Source organism: Telopea speciosissima, chromosome 5 (assembly GCF_018873765.1).
Source record: "Telopea speciosissima isolate NSW1024214 ecotype Mountain lineage chromosome 5, Tspe_v1, whole genome shotgun sequence".
Lineage (NCBI taxonomy): Eukaryota > Viridiplantae > Streptophyta > Magnoliopsida > Proteales > Proteaceae > Telopea > Telopea speciosissima.
Window position 1 is genome coordinate 722,656 of NC_057920.1, and position 26,481 is coordinate 749,136.

Below are 26,481 nucleotides of genomic sequence, written 5' to 3' on the forward strand. Positions count from 1 at the left end.
CCACCTAGCAAAGGAAGGAGGTGGCTTAGTAGAACAGCCACCTTGCTCATGCAAGGATGTGATGGCAATAAGGTGTCATAGTTTAGGTTAGCGGATTCTTTAGGTCGGCAGCATGTCATTGGGTCACATGGTGATATAGAGGAATTCCACCATGTGCATGCCTTAGCTTGAGGTGGCATAGGAGGGACTGCCACATATCCTAGAAGGAGGAGGTTGCTGGAGATGGGTTTGACCAAGCAAACTGTGCTGATTAAGTTGGATTAACTTAAGCTAATTGGGTTAGTGTAATTAACATGTTAGCTCATTGTTAATCTAAGTTAGTTATTAGATTAGTTGATTGAATTACTAATTAGTAATTAATTATATTGTCTAATAGTCCTAAGTTAGACAAAACAAGGCTAAGGGTTTGAAATTGTGGCCCAATGACATTCCGAAAGAAGATGAAATTGTAGAAGCTGTTCACTCCCTCAAGATGAATGGTGCTCCGGGTCCTGGTGGCTTTAGTATGGGATTCTTCTTAGCTTCTTGGGATATCATCAAATCAGATCTTATTGCTGCCCTTGAGAGCTTCTTCTTCAATCCTAGCCAAATCAAAGGAGTCAATCACACTTTCCTTTGTCTCATTCCGAAAAAAGAAGGAGCGACTGCTATGAATGATTTCAGGCCCATTGCTCTCTGCAACATGCCTTACAAGTTTATTGCCAAGGTTCTTGCTCGAAGACTCAAAAGTGTTGTGGATCTCTTGGTTAGTAAAAACCAAACGGCGTTCATCCCTGGCAAGAATATTTCTGACAACATCCTTCTTTGTAATGACATTGTCAGAGGATTCGATAGGAAAAACCACGCTCCTTTTCTCATAAAGATTGACATCCACAAGGCCTTTGACTCTCTAAGGTGGGACTTTATTGCTCAAGTGATGACTAAGATGGGATTTCCTTTGATTTTTGTCTACTGGATTAGCACTTGCATCTCTTCCCCAAAGTTCTTAGCTTTGGTCAATGGTAGCTCAACAGGATATTTTGGAGCTTTTGTGGGGATTCGGCAAGGCTGCCCACTCTCCCCTTACTTGTTTACTTTAGCGATGGAAGTCCTCTCCAGAGAAATTCAAATTTGCACTGATTAACAGCTCATCTCTCCTCTGCCCAAGTATAAAGCTCTCAAACTTACTCACTTGGCCTTTGCGGATGACCTGATGATATTCTCTAAGGCCTCGGTTGCCTCCCTCGAGTCCATTTTGCTCTGTCTTCGGCATTTCCATGAGCTTTCAGGCCTGCGCATCAACCCTCTGAGTCTCTTTTTATTTTTTGTTGGGGTTTCAAAGATGGACAAAATTGCCTTCCTTGAGAAATATGGTTTCCATGAGGGCCAGTTACAAATCTAATATTTGGGGCTCCCTTTGATTCCGGCAAGGCTTTCTGCTCACCACAGCACTCCTATATTGGATCTTATCCGGAAGGGGCTTCAACTCTGGAAAGACAAGCTTCTCTCTTATGCTGGCAGGTTGGTTCTTATCAAATCAGTTTTAGAGGCATCATACATCTACTGGTCTGGTATTTATGGTCTCCCTCAACCCATTATCAAGTCCTTGGAATCCCTCATGGCTTCTTTACTCTGGAAGGGCAATGATTCCTCTCGATTCCTTCATCCCTTAAGCTGGGTTGCCGTGTGTCTCCCAAAGAAGGAAGGAGGTTTAGGCATCAGAAGAATCAAAGAAGTGAACTTAGCGGGCATCATTAAGCTTATCTGGAAAATTTTCTCAAAAAAGAAAAGTATATGGGTTGATTGGATATATTCGGGGCCCCTGCGCCAGGACTCTATTTGGACTGCCTCAGCCTTATCCGATGCTTCTTGGGTTTGGCGCAAATTTCTTCCTAGCCGCCACCTGGTGCTTCAGGTCATTCGCTCCCAGATTGGTGATGGTCTCTCTTCTTACCTTTGGTTAGATCACTGGCACCCAATGGAAATTCTTCTCCACTCGGTCACACCGAGAACCATTTATGCTTCGGGTCTCTATAGGCTCTCCTTGGTGGCTGACATCCTTGATCAAGATGGCTGGGCTCCCCCCCCCCCCCCACCCCCCCCCCCCCCACCTCTACCCCCTTCTCTTAACCTTATTTGGAATGAGCTCCCTTCCATTCCAAGAAGTCCTATGGCAAGAGGTGATTGTGTTACTTGGTCATCAAACAACTCAAGCTCCTTCTCCTCCAAAGCGGCTTGGAATTTCATTTGTTTGAAAGGCTCGTTGGTTCCTTGGCGTAAGCTTCTTTGGTTCAAGCGTCACATTCCTCGTCACTGCCTCACGGCCTGGAGAGTCTTCACCAACAGTCTTCCAACTCAAGCCTTTCTTCGCAGCCGACAAATCTCAGTCTCCCCTGCTTGCTGCCTTTACTTGAACAATGCTGAAGATTTGAACCATCTTTCCTTTGATTGCCCTACTGCAGCTGCCATTTGGAAGGGCATCTTGAGCAAATGCTGGCCTTCCCATCGAAGAATTCTCCCTTTCTCTAGAGTGGATCTGGATTGATATGACCTTTGCTGGCTCCTCTATTTGCGATTCGATCGGAAAGATGGCTTTTTACGCAACTATCAACCATATTTGGATGGAATGCAATATCAAGAAATGGACCTCCAATTCTCGATTTTACCAGAAGATTTGGGATTCCATTTCCTTTGAAATTAAAGCAAAGTTATCGCTAGCTCCTCCTTCCCATTGTTTAGACACCCCAAGGAACAAGCTCATTGTTGATTCCTGGGGTCTCTCAAATGTTTCTTTTGTTGCTCCAGCCTCCCTTAGCTAAGGCTTTGGCTGGCTGTCTTTTTCTTATTCCCCTTTGTGGTCCCTTGTAATTCTTTTCTCTTCCCTTTTGGTAATGAATTTATTTATTCACCCAAAAAAAAGGCTAAGGGTTTGAATCGGTCAGTCTTTTGCTGAGTTCTGGACTTAGAGAAATGAAGAAAGAAAGAAGAGGAAGAGGAAATCAAAGGTAGCTCAGTTCTGGTTTTTTAAGCCATAGGAAAAAGAAGAAATTAAAGAAGAAATTTGAAGGAGAAAAGAAGAGAAATTAGGGGATCTACATGTTGTGTTACTGAAGCCATGAACTAAAGAACAATTAAAGGGCATTGGACTATTGGGTCAGAGAACTCTTGAATTAAAGAGGAATTCATAGCTCGATTGGAAGGGTGCTACTGATTTTCTGAGCCACTGCTGGAATTCTACTTAACCATAGGAGGAATTGTAGTAGAAGGGGAAGTATTGGAGAAGTTAGTACAGGTGAATTGAAAGTAATTTGGAGCAGGAAATTGAAGGGCTTCTTTAGTTTCTCAAAGGAGTACTCACATATATTCAGGAAGTTCACCAAGTGTAGAAATATTACCAAAGTGATGGCAAAGGTGAGGGATATGTATATGGCTGTATGTATTTGTATATTGGTATGATTGGCTATTGCTTATGTACATAACTATACATATATAAGTAGAATGATGTGAGGGGGACATCTAAGCACTGTTTTATAATTGAATGTAAGAGCTGTGATGGATTGTATAAATGTAGATGAATATGGATGTGAGGGAAACATAATGTATTGTTGTATACCTGTATGATGTGTATAGTAAAGGTTTTGTGGATGTGAGAGAAGCATACTAGTATTGTTGTATGAATGTGGAGTCATATGTATATTGTTCAATGTGTTTGTTTCATTGGTTGGGCTACAAGTACTGCTCTATACATGTACGAGTTGATTGATAAATGAGAACATGAATAAGAGTTGTGAAATGAGCATTGTTTATGAATGTATTATGTATGTTTGTAGAGAAATATAAGGACATGGTTGAATGAATGCCACAATGAAATGTGAAGATGCAAAGATGCGTAAATGGTTACAAATGAATAATTCCACATACATGGTATGTGATGTTAATGAAAGAAAAGAAAAGTGAGACAATGTAAAAGAGATGTGATGAAATAGAATGAAAGTAATGAGAAGTCTTATATGTAAGAGAAAGAGATAACTCTAGTAGGGATCTCTCTCCCAGTATGCGACAGCGATACGTAACGGCATGATTGGGGGCTGTGCGATGGTGATACGTAGCGGCACCATTAGAGATCCCTCTCCCAGTATGCGACGGCGATACGTAATGGCATAACAGGTGGTGTGTGATGGCGATACGTAATGGCACAACTACAGATGTGGCCCCAGCATATGACGGCTATACGCAACAATATGTCTGGGAATGTTTACTAGCAGGCGACAGCGATACGTAACAGCCTGACTGATGATGTATAGAGACACGAATGACAGCCGTTGATCATGGCGTGTCCTCAGTAATATGAAGTGTTTTATGGCAGTTAACAAATGATGATTTTATGGCAGTTAACAAATGATGACTAGACTAGTGTTTTGAAATACCTTACCATAAAATACTTGTTTCCGGTGTATTTGTACACTGATATGAAGCACATGAACAGTTGAACACTTGAATGTATTGTAACATGATTTCCTCATTGAACTGTTAGCTCACCCCATCTATAATGTTATTTTTCAGATGAAAAGATCAGAGGAGAGGTGTGTTCAGCTCCAGATACTGTGGGCTGTGCATGCACATGGTGCACTAATCTTAGGGATAGAATATGAGGATTTGATACAATGAGATGTATAGAACACTTTTTTTTGTAAAAATAAGTTGTGGAATGTTCTATTTTGTAATATCGTAATCGGCCACCAGTGTTTATATATATGAATATGTTATTTGGTAGTATAACCTAACTTCAGTTTCCAAAGTTTTCCGCTGTGTTATGTGCTATAAATGGAAGTTGTGGTTTATATGTGAATGTGAATGGCGATCATTTGATCAGTGCCCATGAGGGCAGCACCTTATACCCTATCCGGGTTTGGGGTTGTTACAATTTCAACAGTCCAACTCAGGCAATTCACCACAAAATTGCATAGTTTCAATGATCCTGTCTGGCTCCTTCTGCACATTGGGTCAATGACCAAACGGACCTGGCCAGCTGATGGATGGAATGGTTTCGCTTTCAAAACACTGGTCTGCAGTCCTATTTCGTGCATCAAACCATAAAAAAAGCTAAAGATAAAAACAGATAGGTTGATTAATATCATCCAACTCATGTGGAGGTCCCTTGGAATTTCAATTACTGACTACATGGAGTCCCCTTTATTTTTTTAAACATAGAAATTGTTACTTCTATTTCTTATTAAATTTCCACTTGCATGGGCAGTTCACTTTTACCCATAAATGAATAGATGGTGACTCCTAGCTCCCACAAGCATAGCTACCAGAGAATGTATACCTACCTCATGGTCATCCTCTTATAGAGAACTGAATACATTATATCTCACTACAAATTCCTCACATCAAAATACTATGAACTAAGAAACCTCAGCCAAAATAAGAGAAAAAGTTATAAAGAGGAGGCAAACCAGAATTCGTTCATTATTTGTTTAAGCTTAATTTCCAGCCGAATAAACAGAGATGATCTTTCAAAGTCTTGTTTGTCATGTGCTGGTTCAATAAAATTGGCTTCAAGAAACCCTGGCAATATATAAGGTGAATAAATAAATAACAGGAATTTCTTGGAAATATTTGACAATAGTAGCAGCTAGCGCATACCAATAACACCCTGTCCTATGGAACTACCATCGCCAGTTACTTTCCAGAAGGGCTGAAAAAACAGAATATTATAACATTACCAAGGTTATTTGAACAACATATGCCAAAATTTTGAAAGATTGATGACACCCATCAAGTTAGCAGTAAACAAACCCAGTGGAAAGACAATAATAAATATCATAATTTTAGTCATTAATGGAGCATACCCTGATGAGTCGATTTTTATGGTAGACGTTGAACCCAGAAATCGGCAGGGGAGCATCTTTAATAAACCCAATAGTTGTCTCCACTAAAACCTAAAGCCCACATGACATTAGATTTTGTAATGTGCAGAAATATAAAGGAGAGAAAGATGCCAACTCACCATAAATAGAATTAAATTTATAAAAAAAAAAGGGACGGCCAGCCCTTGGAAAAAGGCAAAGCAAATTTGATATACGGTGAATACCATATGTGCCCTTACCAATCCCAGCCATTGCAGTTGGAACTGTTCCAATATAATACTACTTCATGATCTTGACAGTGTGGTATGGAGAGTTCAAGAAAAGATGGAACAACCGAACACGTGCTATTTCTTCTATAGGTTCTTATGGATTTACATGAATGCAATCAGCTCCCTGTTGAAGTGCAATTAATAGGAATACAAAGCACTGGGGATGTAGAAGATTGGATTAATATCTCCCTCTCTTCACAGAGAAATGAACAGAAGGCAGACTTTTTGGTATGGTTAGGAATGACACTATTGTAAATTATGTAGTTTTGAGTTATGACTTATGACTCCACTTGATCTCCCTGGTGACATTATGTTATCCTTTAGGATACTAGGGGATGTATACTTCCACTTGTAAGCAAGCTGGAGACATGGGGTTATACATGCACCCTCATGTGAGGGTATTTTGGGTATTATATCATCTTTTCTAACCTTGATGGTTTACGGTATAAACTTAAGGGCATTATTTTACTCTCTTTCCTCAGCATACAGATATCACTTTGGAGAATGAGAAGCCAATTCTCTATCTCTTATGCTATATCTCTTGTTATTTTTCTTCTTCTGCTGTCTTCTCTTCATTTCCTTTTCCTTCTTTTCTAAAAACCCAAACCTACATTATGAAGTTTCTCAATTAAATCAACTAATCATGCAAGTAGCAGAAACATGATGAACATTTTCTAATGCAAGATGAGATGGCAGAACAAGAAGATGAAGAAGTTTCTTTGTTTCACTTTACTTTCTTACCTCCTTTGATGCAATCCCCAATTGTGGTTTATACTTCACCACCTTTGGAAAATTCAACTCATCTGTAATATCCAACTGCTGAACAGACTTTCCCCTTAAAAGAATACGGAAATTTGAGAATCTTCTGAGATACAAAATTGAAGCATATGTCTGAACAAAAGTAAATTATTTTATCACTGTCATTAGGATGCATCAGATGTATAAGCCGGTCGGCATGGAAAACAAATAAAAGATTAAAATTAAAAACTCACCCTTAGTGAAAAGCGAATGCGGTAGGGTATGAGGGACCTAACTAATCTACTATGCTTAGCTGCATTTCCTGAACCTCCACAGATATCTTCATCTCTCAAACGAATATCCTATAGATAGAAATTAAAATTAGGGAAAAAACAAATAACTAAAATTAGTAAATGGTATGTTTGACATTATTTCTCAATGCCACATTATGCAGAACTAACTATAAATTAAATTCTTACATTTAAAGACAACATTACATTTCTAATCAAAATACATACTTGCAGCACCATCCACATGGTGCTTGTAGCAGCAGAGAAACCTGCAATCAGCACTCACCAAGCTTGAAAAGAGGAGAGATGAAGAAGAAGAAGAGGAAAGCGATGGAGAAAAAGTTAGAACACGATGGACTGAATTCCCATCATGGTCTAGTCCCTTATTATATAAGATCAAGTCCTTAGCTATGAGTAGATATCATACTAAAATGTTAAGTCTAATTACGATTTACAACAAGGTTCTAACTCTCGGGTTTCGACCAGCCTGAAAACAAGATATGGTCGAAACCTGCTACTTTTTCCCAGCCAACTCGCTACTATGGTTTCGAGGGCCATAAATGGTTTTTTAGGGCTGATTTTTTTTATACAGCCTATTTTTTACATTCTAAACACAATGCATGAACTATTTTCATAAAATTAAAAAAAAAACACTCAAAATGGTACTTGTGGTTATTGACCCAAGTTTCCTAGTATACGCTGAAGGATACACTAAATCTGGTATTACAAATACTTAGTTCACATAAAGTTAAAGTACAAGAACACTGAATAATACATGTTATCCAAATAAAAATAAAAGGTACTCAATAGTCAATACTTGCACAATTCCATGCGGAGTTTCTTGGTGGGTCCAACCCACGAGCTGCGTACCACTGAATATTTTGGAGCCGTTCCTCTGAATGTACCACATATGTATCCCATGACATGCTTTGGGCCCAATTGCTCTGATAGTCCATAACTGCCCATCTATAAGCCCCATCATCAACTTGTATAAAATATCCCAACCTAGGGAAGGGCTCACTATGACTGTAAGAAGTGGGAGCCGACACACATGGTTGGGATGGATACCCGAAGAGACTGTCGACAAAGGATGACCTAGCCCTCGACCCATCCCCATATCCATATCTAGCAGCAGATGTATCATGACCACTCCAATATCCATATGAACCGGTGTTCTCGAAGGATGGTCCAGCAGTATATCCACCACCATACGGTTCATACCCAGCAAATGATGCTGATCCGACTCCGCAGAATCGTAGATCGGGCCAAGGACACTAACATATATTAAATTCAACAAATTCTACCATGTACTCGATAGTGTCATACAAAAAAATTGATTTTTGGGACAATAACACTATTACCTTTGAGAAGAGAGGTTCACACACTGTATTAAGAGAGTTGATGTAGGTTGTAGATGCACCAAACGAAGGAAATATGCAAAGAAATCCACACTTTTTAGCCAAACGCCCACTCCCTGTGTCGAAACCACCGAGTTCTCCTATGTTTCGATCAAAACTTTCAAGAAATGGCTAGTGTCAATCGAAACTTGTTACTTTTAAGTCATGGTTTGGTTTGGTTCAACTAGTTTCGACCGAAACCAGTCGAAACCAACTGAAACCTTTAACTTTTTAAACTCCCACTCTGTCTCGTCTTGGTTTCTTGCGAAACCGAGATATCTCGGTGGTTTCAGTCGTTTTCGACCAAGTTCTTTTTCCATGATTTACAATGGAGAATTATAAATTTATAACTAGAAAGGTAAATAACAAGTAAAGACCTAATCTAGTTACAACTCAATTACTATCCCATGGTACACCATACAGCATACAATGGTACACCGTACACCATACTAGACCACGATACACTTTAACAGTGCTCAAAGCACACTATAGGCATGACACTTCATCTGCATCCAATGGTTGTGCTCAGAAGAGAAATGCTATAGGCATGAGCATTCTAATGGTAAGCAATAATACATGATGTTAGGCAACAAGAGATGAAGAAGCATTCAGTATTCTCAGATTTGGAGCCAAGACTAGATTAAATGGAAGCTAAATATTGTAATGTCATAATGTGCAGTATAAAGGAGAGTAGGACTGTAGGAGTCTTCAAATTTAGAAGTCCCAAAGCTACATAACTGCCTTTGCTCAGTCCCCAGGACTGGATTGAGAAGCTTTTGAAGGAGCTTGCTCCTGTCCTGAAAGCAGCAACTGGCCATATTAAAGCAGGGGAAACATTAAGGACTCAACCACTGTCGCAGTCCTCTCTGATTTTTCTTGTTAAAATCAAAGAAAACCAAGAGATATACTAGGTTAAAACAGGAGCACAGAGCAGCTGCTCTGCAATTTCTATTAATGATTGAAAAAGAACAACTGATTACAATAGAAAATAGAATATATTATAAGCCCAACAACCATCAGCCATAATCCTAACTTGCGGTACCAAAAAAACCACAACTTAAACTCTAATAACAGGGACATACTTGTCCAAAATTATTTTTTTTTAAATTACTGAAATAAACCCTCATAACATTATTAATCAGGGGTCTTATTGATCAAAACATTAAGAAAAATAAAAATAGGAGCTAGAAGGGACAGTAAGACTTGAACAGTGCCAAAGTGTATTAGAACTGTCTAATCCACCCTTTCAATACGATACCTGCTACAATACTTTTTTTTGGGTGAATAAAAAACTCATTACCGAAAGGGAGAGAGATACAGAGGGGCCCTAAAGCGGGAAAGAAGAAAAAACAATATAGAACAACAATGCTAATCAAGCAAAACCCAATCCTCAAAGAGCAGAGGAGGGGGGCTGCAAAATGGAGAGAGGTAATCCCCAAGACACAACAATGTCTGTTTTTGGGGAGTCATTACAATAAGAGGTGACTGAAGATAAATTGCTTCTGATGTCAAAGGAGATGGTGTCCCAAATCTGCTGGAAGGATCTGGAGCTGGAGGACCATTTCCTGAGGTAATGCTCCATCCAAATATGGTTAATGGTAGCACCAAAGGTGAGCTTTCCCACAGTAGAACAGATTGATATACCGGCGAATGTCATATCCACTCAAATCCATTCTCTCTAAAAAGGAAGGATCCTTCGATTTCTTGGCCAACACTTTGCTAGGACCGCTTTCCAAAGTGAGGAGGAAAGGGGGCAAGCAAAGAAGAGATGGTCCACATCTTCCGTAGCATTCCAACATAGGCAGCAAGAAGGGGTGACAGTGATCTGAAGGTGGATGAGAAAAGACTACATTGGGAGGCAGTTGGAGAGAGCCTGCCAAACAATAAATTGTGACGAAAAATATGGCTTTTGAACCAAACAAGCTTGCGCCAAGGAGATAAGGAGCCACGAGATTGGATGAAGTCCCAAACCATTTTGGAGCTGAAAAGGCCCAAAGAAGCCGCAAACCAAATCACATTGTCACCCCTACCTTGAGGCTTTCTACTGATAGGGGGCAAGGCATTCCACACAACTGATAACAAGGGAGAGGAAGATGGCCGCCCGGTGGGGTGGGAGGGGCGGCGGGCTCAATCACCATGACTAATGATGTCTACAACCATCAACTGCTTAGAAAGGACTGAACCATATATGGTTCTAGCACTAACAGAGTGGAGAAAGACTCCCATAGGGTATGCCAATGATCAACCCAAAGGAAGGTGGATGCACCATCATCAATTTGGCTTCCTAGAAATAGCCTTGATAGGAATAAGCCGAAGCTTCAATTCTTGCGTCAGATCCAAGAAGCATCAGAAGTGGCAAGATGAAGGAATCTAGAGGATTCAAATCATAGTTGCCATGGCGACGCCATGGCGTCCTGGCGCTGGAGAAATATTCATATCGACCTACGCCATGGCATCCTGTCTCTCTTTCCCTCTTCGATTTCTTCTTCATTAATTTTTTGTTTCTTCCCCAACCTTAGACCCACTCCCTATTTCCCTAAATCTCCTATTTTAGACTTGGCTTCTGAATTTTTTCTTTCTGGGCGGTACTACCAGATTCTGGAAAGCCATCATAGGATCCTTACACACACATCGACTCGTTCTGAGATTTGATCCATAAGTTCTTTTCTCTTAGGCAATCCATACCTGGAAGTTTCATATCCAAAAGTCTCTCTTTCTATGAGATTCAATTTTTTGAAGTAACCTGCAAGTCTGCAACTAAGACATCCGCCAGATCTGATTTCAGATCTCACCATTCGGTTGCCAGCAGAATTTTGGGGCTATTTCTCGTTGGGATTGGCAGACCTTGGTGCTGCGATTTTGTTCCAGAAATTGCGGGGAGAATCATCTTCATAAGGAGTTTCCTCTGCTGGAACTACTCTAGTTCACCGCCTCTCTTTCTATCGTGTTATTGCAAGGTTGAAGAAGACATTAGGTCTTTAAAATTGCAAGAACTTATATTATTTATATAAACCCCCTATATACTCTATTGCTATTCTGTTTAGCCCATTCAGTTTTCTCTTTAACTCCATTAAATTACAGTTCTGCCACTCCTTTACAACTTTAATTACAATTCGGCCATTGCTCTTATAAATCTTGATTTATCTACTAGTTTGCCATTCAACTTTGCCATTCAATTTTGAATTTAATTACAATTCTGCCATTGCTCTTATAAATCTTGATTTATCTACTAGTTTGCCATTCAACTTTGCCATTCAACTTTGGATTTAATTACAATTCTGCCATGGTCGACATGATCGCCATGGCAACGCCATGGTGGGTGACGTGTCGATATATCGATCAGACACCCCCCCCCACCGACTTGGATCACCGTGACGCCGTGACAACTATGATTCAAATCCTTTCCAAAGGAAAGCAAACAAGAGGGATTCCATTTCCTGGATGGTGGATTGAGGCAAACCAAAAATACTAGACCAATAGCTATAGGATGACTAAAGGACTGATTCGATCAGCTCAAAGCGACCGGCATAAGAGAGAAGCTTGCATTTCCAAAGCTAAAGCTTCTTACGAATAAGATCTAACAAAGGAGCGTAGTGATGCACTGTCAACCTGGCCGTAATCAAAGGCAAGCCCAAGTACTTAACTGGGAGGGGCCAATGGAGAACCTTGTCTTCTCAATCATATTAACCTTGTCAACATCAGAGACCCCAACCAAAAACAAGAGAGATTTCTTAGGATAGATATGATGGCCCGACAAATCCTCAAAATGTTATAAGCAGAACATAATGGTCTCAAGAGAGACAATCTTAGCTTTGGAGAAGATAATGAGATCATCCGCGAAGGCGAGATGGGAAAGCTTGAGAGCCTGCACTTTGGGATGGGAGAGATGGACTGCTGATCTGTGCATCACTGGATGCTTCTAGAGAGCGGTTCGAGAGCAAGGGTGAAGATGAATGGAGAAAGAGGACATCCCTGAGGAATACCCACAGAGGAGGCAAAGTAACCCGTCGGACTCCCATTGACCAACACTGTGAAGTATGGAGAGGAGATGCAGTGATGGATCCAATTGACGAACACTGGTGAAAGGCCATCTTAAACAACAACCTTAAAAATGAAGTCCCACCTAAAGGAGTCAAAGGCTTTGTACATGTCAATCTTCATCAAGGTGGCCAAGGAATGGAATTTTTTTTTCTTTAAACCTTGATTGTATATGAATATTGGATGTTTAACTCTTTCTTCTATTATGACAATTATACATAATCAAATCTTGTTGCCTCAAAAGGGGGGAAAAACATGTATTGATATACCTCCTCATCCTCATCAAATTCCAGCTCAAGCATCCCATCATCATTAAGCCAGAGATTGAATATTATTATCTTGGTTCCATGAGGTCCAATATCCTCAAACTGAAAAGTGCAAAACAAAACAGTTAAGGTAACAGTAGATTAGGCACATTGACCAAGATCAGAAATAAATTTTACCCAATAGTATTCAAAACCAAGATATGGTAAAATCAGGAACTACAATAATACCCAAAAATCAGGGGGGAAGAAAGAACGGAAACCAAAACACAAAAAATTGAGCAACCTCATTCTATATATCCTGTAAAAAGAAACTAACTACAAGTTCTTCATAGCAATTAGTGGGGTCTGCTTGAAAATTTTCCTTTTCAAATATTTCATTTCAACATTTTTTTGGATTAGTTTTTTCTCAAGGTTTTCTAAGTAATCCTTCTCCTCTTTTATCAACCCTTCTTTTATCATCTCCTCTTTCCCCTTATTCCCAAAAGAAAAACCATTTCTATCAAACAAAAGAAAAGGTTGGTTCGAGGTCCAATGGTAAGCTAAAGACCACTGGGAAGTTCATGCTAATATAACCCAACTGAATACCCTTGTTATTTTTCATTGTGCATAGATTACAAATCTCCCTTTAATTACTCAATATCAGGATCATGCCACCGTAAAAACAAAAAAAGATCGTACCCAGTGCACAAGGCTCCCGCGTTTAGCAGGGTCTGGGGAGGGTCAAATGTACGCAGCCTTACCCCTGTTTCCAAAGAGGCTGTTTCCAGGACTTGAACCTGTGACCAAGAGTTCAGCAAGTGAGCACTTCACCAACACGCCAAGGATCATGCCATCGTACTGAAGGATATTTTCTCAGGAGTAAACTGTAATAACCAATTTCTTTGATCATATTTCTAATAGTATTCCCATTTTATGGTTTTTGATTCAGAGCTAGAAGATAATATAGTTTAGACACCAAACAGAATTCAACTCACTAAGTCTTATCCCAAGTATTTCCAAACATTTGGGGTTGGCTACGAAGGTCCTGCTCCAATAATCTTCTCAGGTAATTTCTCCACTTCTGCCTGGCATGAAAGTTCATCTTGGGACCATAGAATCAATTGATAGAAAAAGACATGTCCGAGATATCATCTGACGAAGGTGGTTATTTTTACTTTTTATCTGGGAGGCAATGCAAGATAGGCTAAACCAACATTTAGACCTACAAAAGCTAGGAATCCCTATGGAAGTGAGTAGATGCTGCAACACGAAAAATATAGAACATTAAACTTGTTACACCAAGGTAGCGTGCTTGGGCTTCAATCTTATTAGGCATTTGATCTTGCAAAACCCAACCATAAAACAGCAACTGCTATGGTTGTGCAACTGAAAAAATCTGTAGGTTACTTGCTCACCTCTTTAATTCTTTTCTTTATCTCCTTGAGATCTTGTTAGAAACCACTGGTGCAAGGACAAAGACTAGCCCAATTAAAAAAAATGATAAGGTGGCTGAGGGATGTGGATAACCTCATCTTGACCAAATAAAGCTCAATAGTGGAATATACATTATAAAACATCTGTTGAATTCTGTGAATACTGGCTTGAGTCAAAGTGATATAGCCATCTTTATTTATAATGTAAAGAAGAACATTCTGGAATTGGTACAAGGACAAAATTACCCCTAGGACAATTCTACCCTTGAACCCATATTACAACACTCCCCCTCAAGGTGGAGCATACATGTTGAACATGCCCAACTTGCTAATTATAGGACAAAATAGCTTACTACTAATTCCTTTGGTAAGGATATCAACCAGCTGCTCACTGGACTGAATAAATGGAATACAAATAATTCCTTGCTCCAATTTTTCCTTGATAAAATGTCAGTCAATCTCAACATGGTTGGTATGATCATGTTGGACCGGTTGTGAGTAATGCTGATTGCAGACTTGTTGTCACAGTAGAGTCGCATTGGAAAATCAGCATGCATACCCAAATCTTGAAGAAGTTCCTCGAGCCAGAGAAGTTCACAAATACCTTGTGCCATTGCTCTAAATTCGGCTTCAGCACTAGATCGAACCACAACTGCCTGTTTCTTGCTTCTCCAAGTAGTTAAGTTTCCTCCAACAAATGTGCAATATCCGGAAGTTAACTTTCTATCATCAGGACTTCCGGCCCAATCTGCATCAGTGTATACTTCTATCCGGAGATGACGATGTGGAGATTACAAGACCCCTTTTCTAGGAGATGACTTTAGGTACCGAAGTATTCTGTATGCTGCCTCCAAGTGAGAGGAGTAAGGATCATGCATGAATTGACTCACGATGCTCACAGCAAATGTAATATCTGGCAAGGTATGTGAGAGGTATATCAACCGGCCAACTAACCTCTAATAGCTACCCTTATCCACCAGGTCACCTTCCTTACTCTTCAAGTGTGTGTTGGGCTCAAGAGGGGTATCTGCTGGTTTACAACCAAGCATCCCTGTTTCTTTCAATAAATCCAAGGTATACTTTCTTTGGGAGAGAGATATGCCCTTGGCTGAATAGGCAACCTCAATCCCCAAGAAATACCTTAACTTCCCCAAATCCTTGACTTCAAATTCGGTGCTCAGATAAGTCTTCAACTTCTGAATTTCCCGTGTATCGCTGCCCGTGATTACTATATCATCAACATAGACAATCAAAATTGTCACTTGCTGTCCCACCCTTTTAACAAACAAGGTGTGATCAGCATTGCTCTGCCCATACCCATATGCAATCATGGCCTTATGGAAGCGACCAAACCAAGCCCTTGGTGACTGTTTTAGGCCGTACAAGGCCTTCTTCAACTTGCATACCTTTCCCGGAGTCTCTAAAGAAGCAAAACCAAGAGGCATCTCCATGTAAACATCCTCTTCCAAGTCTCCATGCAGGAAGGTAGTCTTCACATCAAGTTATTGGAGATCCCAACCTTGATTCATAGCACAAGAAATGATGACTCACACAGTATTCATCTTTGCTACGGTAGCAAAGGTCTCTTGATAGTCAATTCCTTGGGTTTGAGTGAACCCTTTGGCAACTAACCATGCTTTATATCTTTCCACTGAGCCGTCTGACTTGTGCTTCACAACCAAGACCCATTTACAGCCTACATGTTTCTTTCCTGGTGGAGGATTCACCAAATCCCAGGTTTGATTCTCCTTAAGGGCAAGCATTTCTTTGTTCATCGCATCCTTCCATTTCTGTTCGGCTATTGCTTCCGGCCAATTGTTAGGGAAGGTAACCGAGGATAATGAAGACACAAAGCCATGGAATGAAGGAGTTAGAGAGTTGTATGACACAAATTTGGAAATAGGATGTTGTGTACAACTCCACTTTGGTTTCCGAATAGAAATGGGTAAATCAAGACTGGATCAGGAGGAAGCTTACCAGGAAGATGACTAGGAGCAGGTGCTGATTGTGTACGATCAGTGGTGGTGGTCTCTTTGTACCGAGGGCCATGAGAAGAAAAATCAGTTCCACGAAATTAAGTCTTCACATTGTTCTCCCCCTGGAGTGTTTGTTGTTGCTCATTCTGTCCCACTACTTGTTCCTGACTTGTAATCCCATCTTCCAGTTCAACAAAGTCATCCTCTATAGTAGGTATATCAACATCCAGAGGAGCAATCAGCGGGACCTCTTCATCACTTAGAATCTCCCCCTGCTGAGGTACCGGCTGTTTAAAGTAGGCTTCAGATTTCCAAAACACTACATCCATGGTGACAAACAATTTCCTTGTAGGAGGATGATAGCATTTATACCCCTTTTGGGTAGCCAAGTAGCCGAGGAAAAGACACCACAGCCCTTTAGGATCAAACTTACCGTGTACATGGTGATTTCGGGCAAACACCACACAGCCAAAAACCTTAGGGGGCACAACAAACGTGAAGGTCCCCAACAGAATCTCCAATGGGCAGCGACCTCTTAAGACCCGTGAGGGAAGCCGATTGATAAGATAAGTTGTTGAAAGGACAGCTTCACCCCAGAAACAAGGAGTAATAGCCATAGCAAACATAAGAGAACGAGCAATCTCCAACAGATGTCGGTTCTTGCGCTCAGCCACTCCATTTTGAGCAGGAGTATCCACACAAGAAGTCTGATGGATGATTCCATGGCTATCTAAATATGAGCGAAAGGCACCATCCATGTATTCCTTGCCATTGTCCAATCGGAGAATTTTCACCTTGGCATCGAACTGGGTCTGGACCATCTTATGAAATAGTGTGAAACAGGTGAAAACGTCACTCTTACTATGCATCAAGTAGACCCAAGTGGTTCGACTGTAACAGTCAATTAAGGTAACAAACCATCGAAATACATAAGTAGACACACATCGGGCAGGGCCCCACACATCAGAATGTATCAAACTAAATGGACTCATACATCTATCATCATAAATAGGATAAACACTCCGAGTTTGCTTTGCCAAATTGCAAGCATCACAAGAAAAATTATTTGGATTACAACGCTTTAATATTCTAGGAAATAGAACAGATAAAACCCCTAATGGTGGATGGCCCAAACGACGATGCCAATTATTCACCTCAAACAATGCTGAATCAGAATTAGAAGGTGCAGGCTGGGATGTCAAGGCTGTCGGAGAACCCTCAAGCACGTACAGACTACCAACACCTTACCACATGCAATCGTACTGCCCGTTGCCAAGTCCTAGAACAAACAATGGGTTGGAAAAAAGGTCACTTTACATTTTAAATCCCTAGTCAAGCTACTAATGGAAAGCAAACTAGTAGAAAATTTAGGGACATGCAATATAGATGAAAGGCAAAGAGAGGAGGTGCACCGCACAGATCCCTTTCTCGAGATGGGAGAAAGAAACCCATCAGCAACACAGACCTTATTATGACCAAATAAAGGGGAATATTTTAAAAAAAGAGAGGAAGAACCTGTCATATGGTCGGTTGCCCCTGAGTCAATAACCCAAGAATCGGGTATGACTGAGGTGAAGCTCCCACCAAATGAAATACTTGTGGAGGAAGTGGTAGTGGGATTGGAAGGCAGAGAAATAGCCAAAGCAGCTATTGAAGGAGATACAGATGTCGAAGATGTGTCCAATCGAGTCACCATACCCCGTAGACTTTGCAGTTCAGCCACAACTTGGGAAAGAGATTGATCAAGCTGCTCTTCAGTAGATGCCTGATTCGCACAGGAGTTAGTAGGCCGATTGGAACCACCCTTTCCGCGCCCACAAGTATCTGCAGGGCGATCATGGAGCTTCCAACATCGGTTCTTTGTGTGCCATTCCTTTCCATAATAATCACATTTAATAGGGGGGACGATCACCAGATGTCCTATCACCAGGAACAGGACGGGAAGAATTCCCACGGGAAGCTGATTGGAAGCTAGAAATAAGGGCCAATCATTCCTAAGTGACGGGGGTAACCAATTAACCATGGTTGTACGTCTACTGTCTTCAGCCTCAAGAATCGCATAGGCCTGCTCAAGTGTAGGCAGAGGATCACGATTCAGAATATTGGCCCGGATCAGATCAAATTCAATGTTGAGGCCAGCCAAAAAATCAAAGACCCTCAAACCATCTTCCCACTTCCGGAAAGTTGTGGCGTCAACATCACAGGTTGCAGTGAAGGTACCCAGAAAATCCAACTGCTTCCACATAGTGCACATTTTACTATAATACTGAGAAACGGACAACTCCAACTGCTTGGTAGAATGGATCTTCTAACGGAGTTCATAGCATTGGGCGGCATTCCCAACCTGAGAATAGGTATCCTGGGCTGTCTTCCATATTTTTGCAGCGGTATCAAGGAGAAGGTAACGCCCGGCAATTTCTTGGTCCATGGAATTAACCATATAGGACATGACCAAGAAATTAAAATGCATCCATCGATCCTATGCAAAACCAGCCTTGGTAGGCCTGACATGAGTGCCCGTGATGTAGCCAGAAAGACCACAAGAACCAATTGTGAACAAGCAAGAACGAGACCACAAAATATAGCTACTGCCATTTAATTTGATGGGAATCACCGGAAACGGAATAAAGTCACATTGCGACGAACCATCAGGACTAGAGGAAGCAGAAGTGATCTCCGAAACGTCCAGTATGGTGGCTGGAAAAAAATCACAGGAACCAAAAATTCAAAGCCTCCAAAAAAAAATCAGAAAATAAGGAGGGAAAAAAAGGACCCTCGGTGGGAGTCAACTCACCAAGGGTGGGAGCAAAAAAAGGGCAAGGTGAGAGAACCTCTCGTGAGAAAGGGGGGAGGCAAGAGGCCTGCGGGGATAGTGGAGGTGGCGGAAGGTAGTGGAGAGGTCTGCGGGGGCTGGCGGGGCTGTGGAAGGTGGTGGAGAGGCCTGCGGGGCCTGGCAGAGGTGGCAGTAGGTGGTGGAGGGGTTGGCGGAAGGCGGAGGAGGGCTGGCAGTAGTGGCGGAGTGTTGGCGGAAGGTGGAAGAGGCTGGCGGTGGTGGCTGTCCTTGGGGCAGAATCACGAAGAAGAGAAATAGAGATAAAAAAAAAGGGAAAAAAAGGAAAATATTTAATTCCCATATTCCTGGAATATTTTTGGCCCTGATGCCATGTTGAATTCCGTGAATACTGGCTTGAGTCAGAGTGACTACAGCCATCTTTATTTATAATGTAAAGAAGAACATTCTGGAATTGGTACAAGGACAAAATTACCAATAGGACAATTCTACCCTTGAACCCATATTACAACAGCATCTTTGATAGAAATGGACCTCAATTGAGAGCTCAACCGATGAGATGGACAGAGAAGAATAACAGATACGTTAAGACTGAATACGGATGGCTTGTCATGAGGAATCCCAGGGCCCACCAGTGAATTTGGACTATAGAACATAATGCTTCTAGGTAGATGCACTACTGAATTGTCTGATGTTCTCTTACTGAATGATGGTCTGGAGCTACATAGAGATCTAAAACAATTTTGTCCTTGAGGTTGAATTTCATTCTTTACAGATAGCTTATTCAAGGCAAACTTTCAGCCATCTTGAACCATATGACATCACTGGAAGAAGCTTAGAAACTGCTTAATCAACCGAGAGCTTGCCACTCTCACACTTAAGAGGGAAGAGAATTCGGTTTTGGACAGCCTTCACTCACAGCCTTACACTAAATGTCTCAGTGAATTTTTCACATGGACCAGTTACAATAAGAAATCAAGCTTGCACTATTTGATGACGTTGACTTACTGAGCCAGTGGTATTCCAGATTGCTAGATAGTTGGCTTAGCTTTTTGCTTTATTCTTCATCATGATTTTTTTTAAAGTAGTGGAATCCAGCCCACCTCTGGCATTTAGGTTATCACTTACTCAATTTGATAAATAAATTTTCAGGCATCCCAAGGTCATGAGTTTATGGGTTGATAGTGAGAATAAAAAGCCCGACGCCTATAAAAACAACAATTTACTACCATTTTATTACTATAATTGCAAAAAAACGACGACACCCCTTAACATAATTAAGTCAGCATATAATCACCAGTTCAACACCAAGAAATAAATCACTCAAGAGGATGATCTTAAGACTTCCCAAAGAGTCAAAATTTGGGTTACATCAAGAAAATAGTAGTGACTATCACAGGAGAAAATAGCAATCATCCACAAGCAAGCATATATTGAAGTTACGAAGGATAACAATTCTGAGGTAGTTTGAGCAATAAAGAAACTACTATTTGGAAGCAGGACAGCCACAAGCAATTGATCCTAAAGATCAACACCACATGAAAAAAAAAAAAAAAAAAAAAACTTCAAATTATATAATTTAAGAAGCACAAAGGAGGACCAGACAACACAAGCACTGAAAATTTTACGAAAGAAACTGAAAGTTTTAGAATGTAACAGAAACAAAGTTAAAAAGACACTAATATCAACTAGAAGTAAGGCTGCATGTCTTCCAAAGAACCTGTAGCATAAGCTCCTCTTTGGATGCAAACGGAGACCACCCAAGAATAATTTGTAAGTCAGTATCCCAATCATCTTGTGAGCTGTAAATTATTGGTTCCATTCGCTGCTCAGATAGTTCAAAATCGACCTGTATTACCAGCAGACAAACTAGAATGAAAAAAGAAATATATATATGTTTGTGCTAAGGCTCAAACAGGATACTCAAAATTAAGAAGAAAAGTACCATGGGAACAATCACATCGTCCTGCCCAGTTCTCCTCAAAAAGGTATACGAGAGAAGACCAACGCTTTGTGTTACATGGCTAGGGAAAAAGATTATCACAGAGAAGTTAGAGACCATCGAAGACTTCAATAATATTTTGTTCTTTATCAATCAAAAAGAAATGATTTAGTGCTACGTTTTGGCCAAGGAGAAAAGATTATCATAGGGGGTGATCTGAATGGACATGTTGGGAGAGACTGTAGAGGATATGAAGGTGTTCATGGAGGTTATGGTTTTGGCGAGAGGAATGAAGAGGGAATCTAGGAGGGTGGACCTTGGTGCAATGGTAAGGTTGCTCCATTGTGACCAAGTGGTCATGGGTTCGACACTCAGGAAACATCCTCTCTGCAAAGCGGGGGTTAAGGCTGTATACATTCTAACCCTTCCCAAGAACCAGCAGTGGCGGAAGCCTCGTGCACTGCCTTTTGAATGAAGAGGGGATCTTAGTTTTACATTTTTCTGTCACCTATGATTTATCCATTGTAAACACTTATTTTGAAAAGGGGGAGGAGCATATAGTTACCTATAAAAGTGGGCATCATAGTAGCCAAATAGATTTTTTTCTAACTAGAAGGTCTGATAGATTACTATGTAAGGACTGTAAGGTGATACCAGAGGAGATCCTATCCACTCAACATAGATTAGTGGTCATGGTCATGGATATATGTCTCACTCAGCAAAATCATAAAGAAGGGGAGCCTATTTGCCCTAGGATAAGGTGCTGATGCAGGTTTATCACCAAACTGGGCTTCTTTCCTTAGAAATAAGTCTAGGGTTGGGTTATAGAGATGCTGGGCCTTTGATCCCATGGGTTTTCAATGTAATAGGTCACATTTATGGACCTAAAGTAGGGGTACATAGGTTGCATACAGGATTAGCTCTATACTTATTTTATTTTCATGTTTTAGTGTTTTAAATAGAACCGGTTGAACTACTAGTCCAATTTAAGTGATTTTACAATATTCTTTTAGGATAGAATCTTTTTAACTTAAGTAATATTTTAGGGTCCACACCTCTCCACGAATTTTAGAGGAGTATTTTGTATTTAGACTTAGCTTGGGATTTCTTATTCTTAGGCTGCATAGGAATTTAGGCCTTTGGCCAATATAAATAAAGGACAACCGTGGGGCTCCTCTTTACCTCACTGTTTTATGAAATCTGCTCTTGCAAGCTGCTACAACTTCTCTTCTCTTTGAAGATCTGCTTTCTGTGTGATCAAAGCTGGTGGGATTGGTGTGTGATCCAATCGACACCTTGTGGTGTGAAACCCGGGTGGTTCGTTGGTGGGATTGGTGTTTGATCCAATCGACACTCTGCAGTGTGAAGCCCGAGTGGTTCCTTTCAAGTTCAAGTTTCTAGTTTCAGTCCAAGATTTGATTTTTTATTCAAGTTCCACCATCAACAAGCTGTTGCCGATTACATTCTGCCATTACATGTAAATCTGAAATATTCCCCATCCCCCAATTCTATTTCTAATCCTCTACAGCCCCAAACCCTAGCTTTCCCTATTGACTATTTTCAATTTCCCATAACCTAAAATCTCCACAGACCTAATCAGCCTGCCAAAACCTGTCATATTTGGATTGATTACTCCCCTGCCATATTGGGAAACTCAATCCAAAGATTAGCTCCATCCTCCCATTCAAACCCTAGAAAACCCTACTTCCACTCAAAACCCAAAAACCTTAGTTTTATGCCCAGCAAATTCCAGCCATCAAAACCCTAACCTGACCTAACCGAACTTCACTCACAACCCCCTTAGCACTTGATCCTAACCCTAGGTCCATCCCTTCACTCTAAACCCTAAATTCCTTCTAGTTTTTTAAAAAACCCTAACCTGCTGCCATTCTAGTTTACACACTTCCACCCATCAAACCATCTCAGGACCTTCATTGATAGAGTCCTCCACACTTGTCTAGCATAACCAACACCTCAAACCCTAACCCATTTTGACCTAATCGGATCATCAGTTCATATCAGATCCTGGTTTACTGGCTCCTAGTTGGTCTCCTACCAATCTAAGACTACATTAAGTGGTGGAGCTAAAAGGGGGTTACCTTGAATTCATTCACTAAAAAAGTGGTCAAACAAGGACAGTGGGACTTTGAGGGGGACACTAACACGATGAGGAACGAGATGATGACTTGTATGAAGAAGGTTGCCAAAGATGTCCTAGGCGAATCGAAAGGAAAACGTCATCCCACTAGGGAGACTTGGTGGTGGGATGATGAGGTTCAAACAGCCATTAAGAATAAGAAAGCTAGCATTAATACTTGGCAAAAAGACTAAAGATGTAAAAGATTTAAAAAGGTATAAGTCTGCCACAAATGAAGCTAAAAAGATTGTGGGGAAAACAAGGGCAAAGAAGTATGAGGATATATATAACCATCTAAACATAAAGGAAGGAGAAAAAGGTATCTATAAGATAGCTAAAATGAGGGAAAGGAAAGGTAGAGATTTCGACCATGTTAGATGTATTAAAAGTGACGATGGTAGAATGTTTATAAGGGATGGAGACATTATCAAGAGATGGGAAGAGTATTTTTACGGCCTACTAAATGGAGCCAGTTCGACTAAGAGTGGCCCGGAAGACTACATCACTCATCAAGACACCACATGCCATATATATATATATATATGAAAGGTTAGGGTGTCTGAAGTCAAAGCAGCTTTAAGAAAGATGAAAATAGGCAAGGAAACAGGCCCAGATGGGCTCCCAATAGAAATGTGGAAGAGCTTAGGAGTATGTGGTTTATCTTGGTTAACCAAACTGTTTAACAAGATTATGAGCACAAGGAAAATGCCAAATGAATGGAGAAGAAGCATTGTGGTTCCAATCTATAAAAGAAAAGGTGATATTCAGAGCTGCAATAACTATAGAGGCATAAAACTAATGAGTACTATGAAATTATGGGAGAGGGTTATTGAAGCCCACTTGAGAAGAGAAACTACTATCTTGAACAACCAATGTGGTTTTTTTTTTGTACTAGAGCAGAGAAGGGTGTCGAGTAAGTATGCGGATGTAATTAAAGATGTATATGAGGGCATGCTGACTAGTGTGAGAACCATAGGAGGTCTAAGTAGTGATTTCCCAATTATAATTGGGTTACATTAAGGATCAGCTCTAAGCCCTTATTTGTGTGTGCTTATCATAGATGAATTAACCAAGAACATTCAAGTGTATGCTTTTTACTATTGAAATTTCTTTGCTAGATGAGTCGGATGAGACAAAAGCAGGGATTAATGCTAAGTTGGAGATATGGAGATCAACCTTGGAATCAAGAGGTTTTAAGATAAGTAGAATGAAGACGTAGTATATGGTGTGTAACTTTAGATATACTAAAACGGATAATGAAATGGTGAATATTGAGGATAAAGAGATACCGCAAAGTGATTATTTTAGGTTTCTAGGGTCAAACATAAATAAAGAAGGTGATAGAGGATGATGTTTCACAAAGAGAAAGTAGAAAGGATCTCTATATGGTCTTTATTGACCTAGAAAAAGCCTATGACCGAGTCCCTAAAAATTTAACCAGGAATGTTCTAGTAAGAAGAGGATCGAGTAAATATGTGGATGTAATTAAAGATATGTGTGAGGGCGTGGTGACTAATATGAGATCTGTGGGAGGTCAGGGCAAAGAATTCCCAATTACGATTGGGTTACACCAGGAATCAACCTTAAGCCCTTATCTATTTGCACTTATCATGGACGATCTAACCAAGAACATTCAAGACGAGGTCCCGTTGTGTATGTTCTTCGTTGATGATACCGTTTTGGTGGATGAGACAAAAGAAGGGATTAACTCTAAATTGGAGCTTTAGGGGTCAACCTTAGAAACAAGTGGCTTTGAGATTAGTAGAACAAAGACGGAATATATGATGTGCAATTTTAGTCACACTATGATGGATACCTAAACACCAGGGATTAGCCTTGAGCCCTTATCTATTTGCGCTTATCATGGACGATCTAACCAAGAACATTCAAGACGAGATCCCGTGGTGTATGCTCTTCGTAGATGATATTGTTTTGGTGGATGAGACAAAAGAAAGGATTAACTTCAAGATGGAGCTTTGGAGGTCAACCTTAGAAACAAGAGGCTTTAAGATTAGTAGAACAAAGACAGAGTATATAATGTGTAATTTTAATCACACTATAATGGTTATCGATAAAATGCGAATTGAGGAAAGAGAGATACCGCAAAGCGACTATTTTAGATATCTGGGGTCAATCATAAGTAAAGAAGGTGACATAGAGGATGATGTTTCATAGGGAATTAAAGTGGGATGGATGAAGTGGAGAGGTGCATCCAGAGTGTTGTTTGACCAACATATTCCTTTAAAGATTAAAGGAAAGTTTTATAGGATCGTAGTACGACCAGCTATGATGTATGGGGCAGAATGTTGGGCAGTTAAGAACATGGTACTAAATCTCGTTTCATTTCGGTGTTTCGGTCTGACCGAAATTTCCGAGATACCGAAATTTCGTCGAAATATGGTATTTTTCTGTGGCTGTAAAATGCCAAAATGACCGAGATTTCCGAAATTTTCGAAACGAGATTACCGAAATTACCTACATTTCCGAAATTTCCGAAACGAGATGACCGAAATATTCGAAATATTGCACGTGACTTTTTCAATATCTCGCGATATATCGTGAGTCCACGATATTTCGTCGATATCTCACGAGATATCGTCGAAATATGGTATTTTTCCATTTCGGATTGGTATCGCATCTCGGACACCTCGAGATATACGAAATTTGGCGAAATATCGCCGAAATTTCGCGAGATTTTGAACTATGGTTAAGAAGTGTCATATTGATAAGCTACGTGTAGCAGAGATGAGGATGTTAAGATGGATGCATGAAAAACGAGGAAGGACAAAATACGAAATGAATGTATAGAGCGGACTTCAGAGTCGCATCGATCAATGACAAGCTCCAAGAAAGTCGTTTAAGGTGGTATGGTCATATTCAACAGAGGCCTAGGAACGCCCTATTAAGGAGGAGTGATATGATTCCGATTGAAGGAGCTAAAAGACCTAGGGGCAAGCCTAAAATGACCATAGGAGAAGTGGTGAGGAAGGACATGCATAGTCTAGGTCTTGTACCAAGTATGACCTCGGATAGAGCCTATTGGAGGGCAAGAATCCATGTAACAAACCCCATTTAGCTGAGATTCTCCTGTCGTGCTGGGTTGTACCTCTTTCCTCTTACTATCTTTCATCTTTCATTTTTCTATTTATTTCCATCTTTGATTTGGCATTTTCTATTTTTCATTTCTCTTCTCTGTCCCCATCTCTCTTTTCTCTTTGGTCTAGAACTCAGTTTTCCAAATTTGTTTTGCTTGGATCCATATAGCCGACCCCATTAAGTTGGGATAATGCTCTGTTGTTGTTGTTTCACAGAGAATTAAAGTGGGTTGGATGAAGTGGAGAGGTGTGTCTGGAGTTGCGTCATGTGTGATCGT

General features: G+C 40.5%; 1 protein-coding gene across 2 annotated transcripts in view; it reads right to left on the bottom strand.

The window, feature by feature from the left end:
- LOC122662368 (protein MICRORCHIDIA 2-like) overlaps window positions 1-26,481 on the bottom strand; it is a 72,521-nt gene that overhangs the window by 8,471 nt on the left and 37,569 nt on the right. The window contains exons 7-14 of one of the 2 annotated variants that reach the window (XM_043857983.1): window positions 20,975-21,053; window positions 20,750-20,878; window positions 12,854-12,952; window positions 7,114-7,221; window positions 6,862-7,012; window positions 5,835-5,926; window positions 5,629-5,680; window positions 5,439-5,550 (exon numbers count right to left, since the gene is read on the bottom strand). In XM_043857983.1, the coding sequence (XP_043713918.1) occupies window positions 5,439-5,550; window positions 5,629-5,680; window positions 5,835-5,926; window positions 6,862-7,012; window positions 7,114-7,221; window positions 12,854-12,952; window positions 20,750-20,878; window positions 20,975-21,053 (822 nt within the window). The remainder of the gene's footprint in view (window positions 1-5,438; window positions 5,551-5,628; window positions 5,681-5,834; window positions 5,927-6,861; window positions 7,013-7,113; window positions 7,222-12,853; window positions 12,953-20,749; window positions 20,879-20,974; window positions 21,054-26,481) is intronic. The other variant, XM_043857982.1, reaches the window with a different exon arrangement.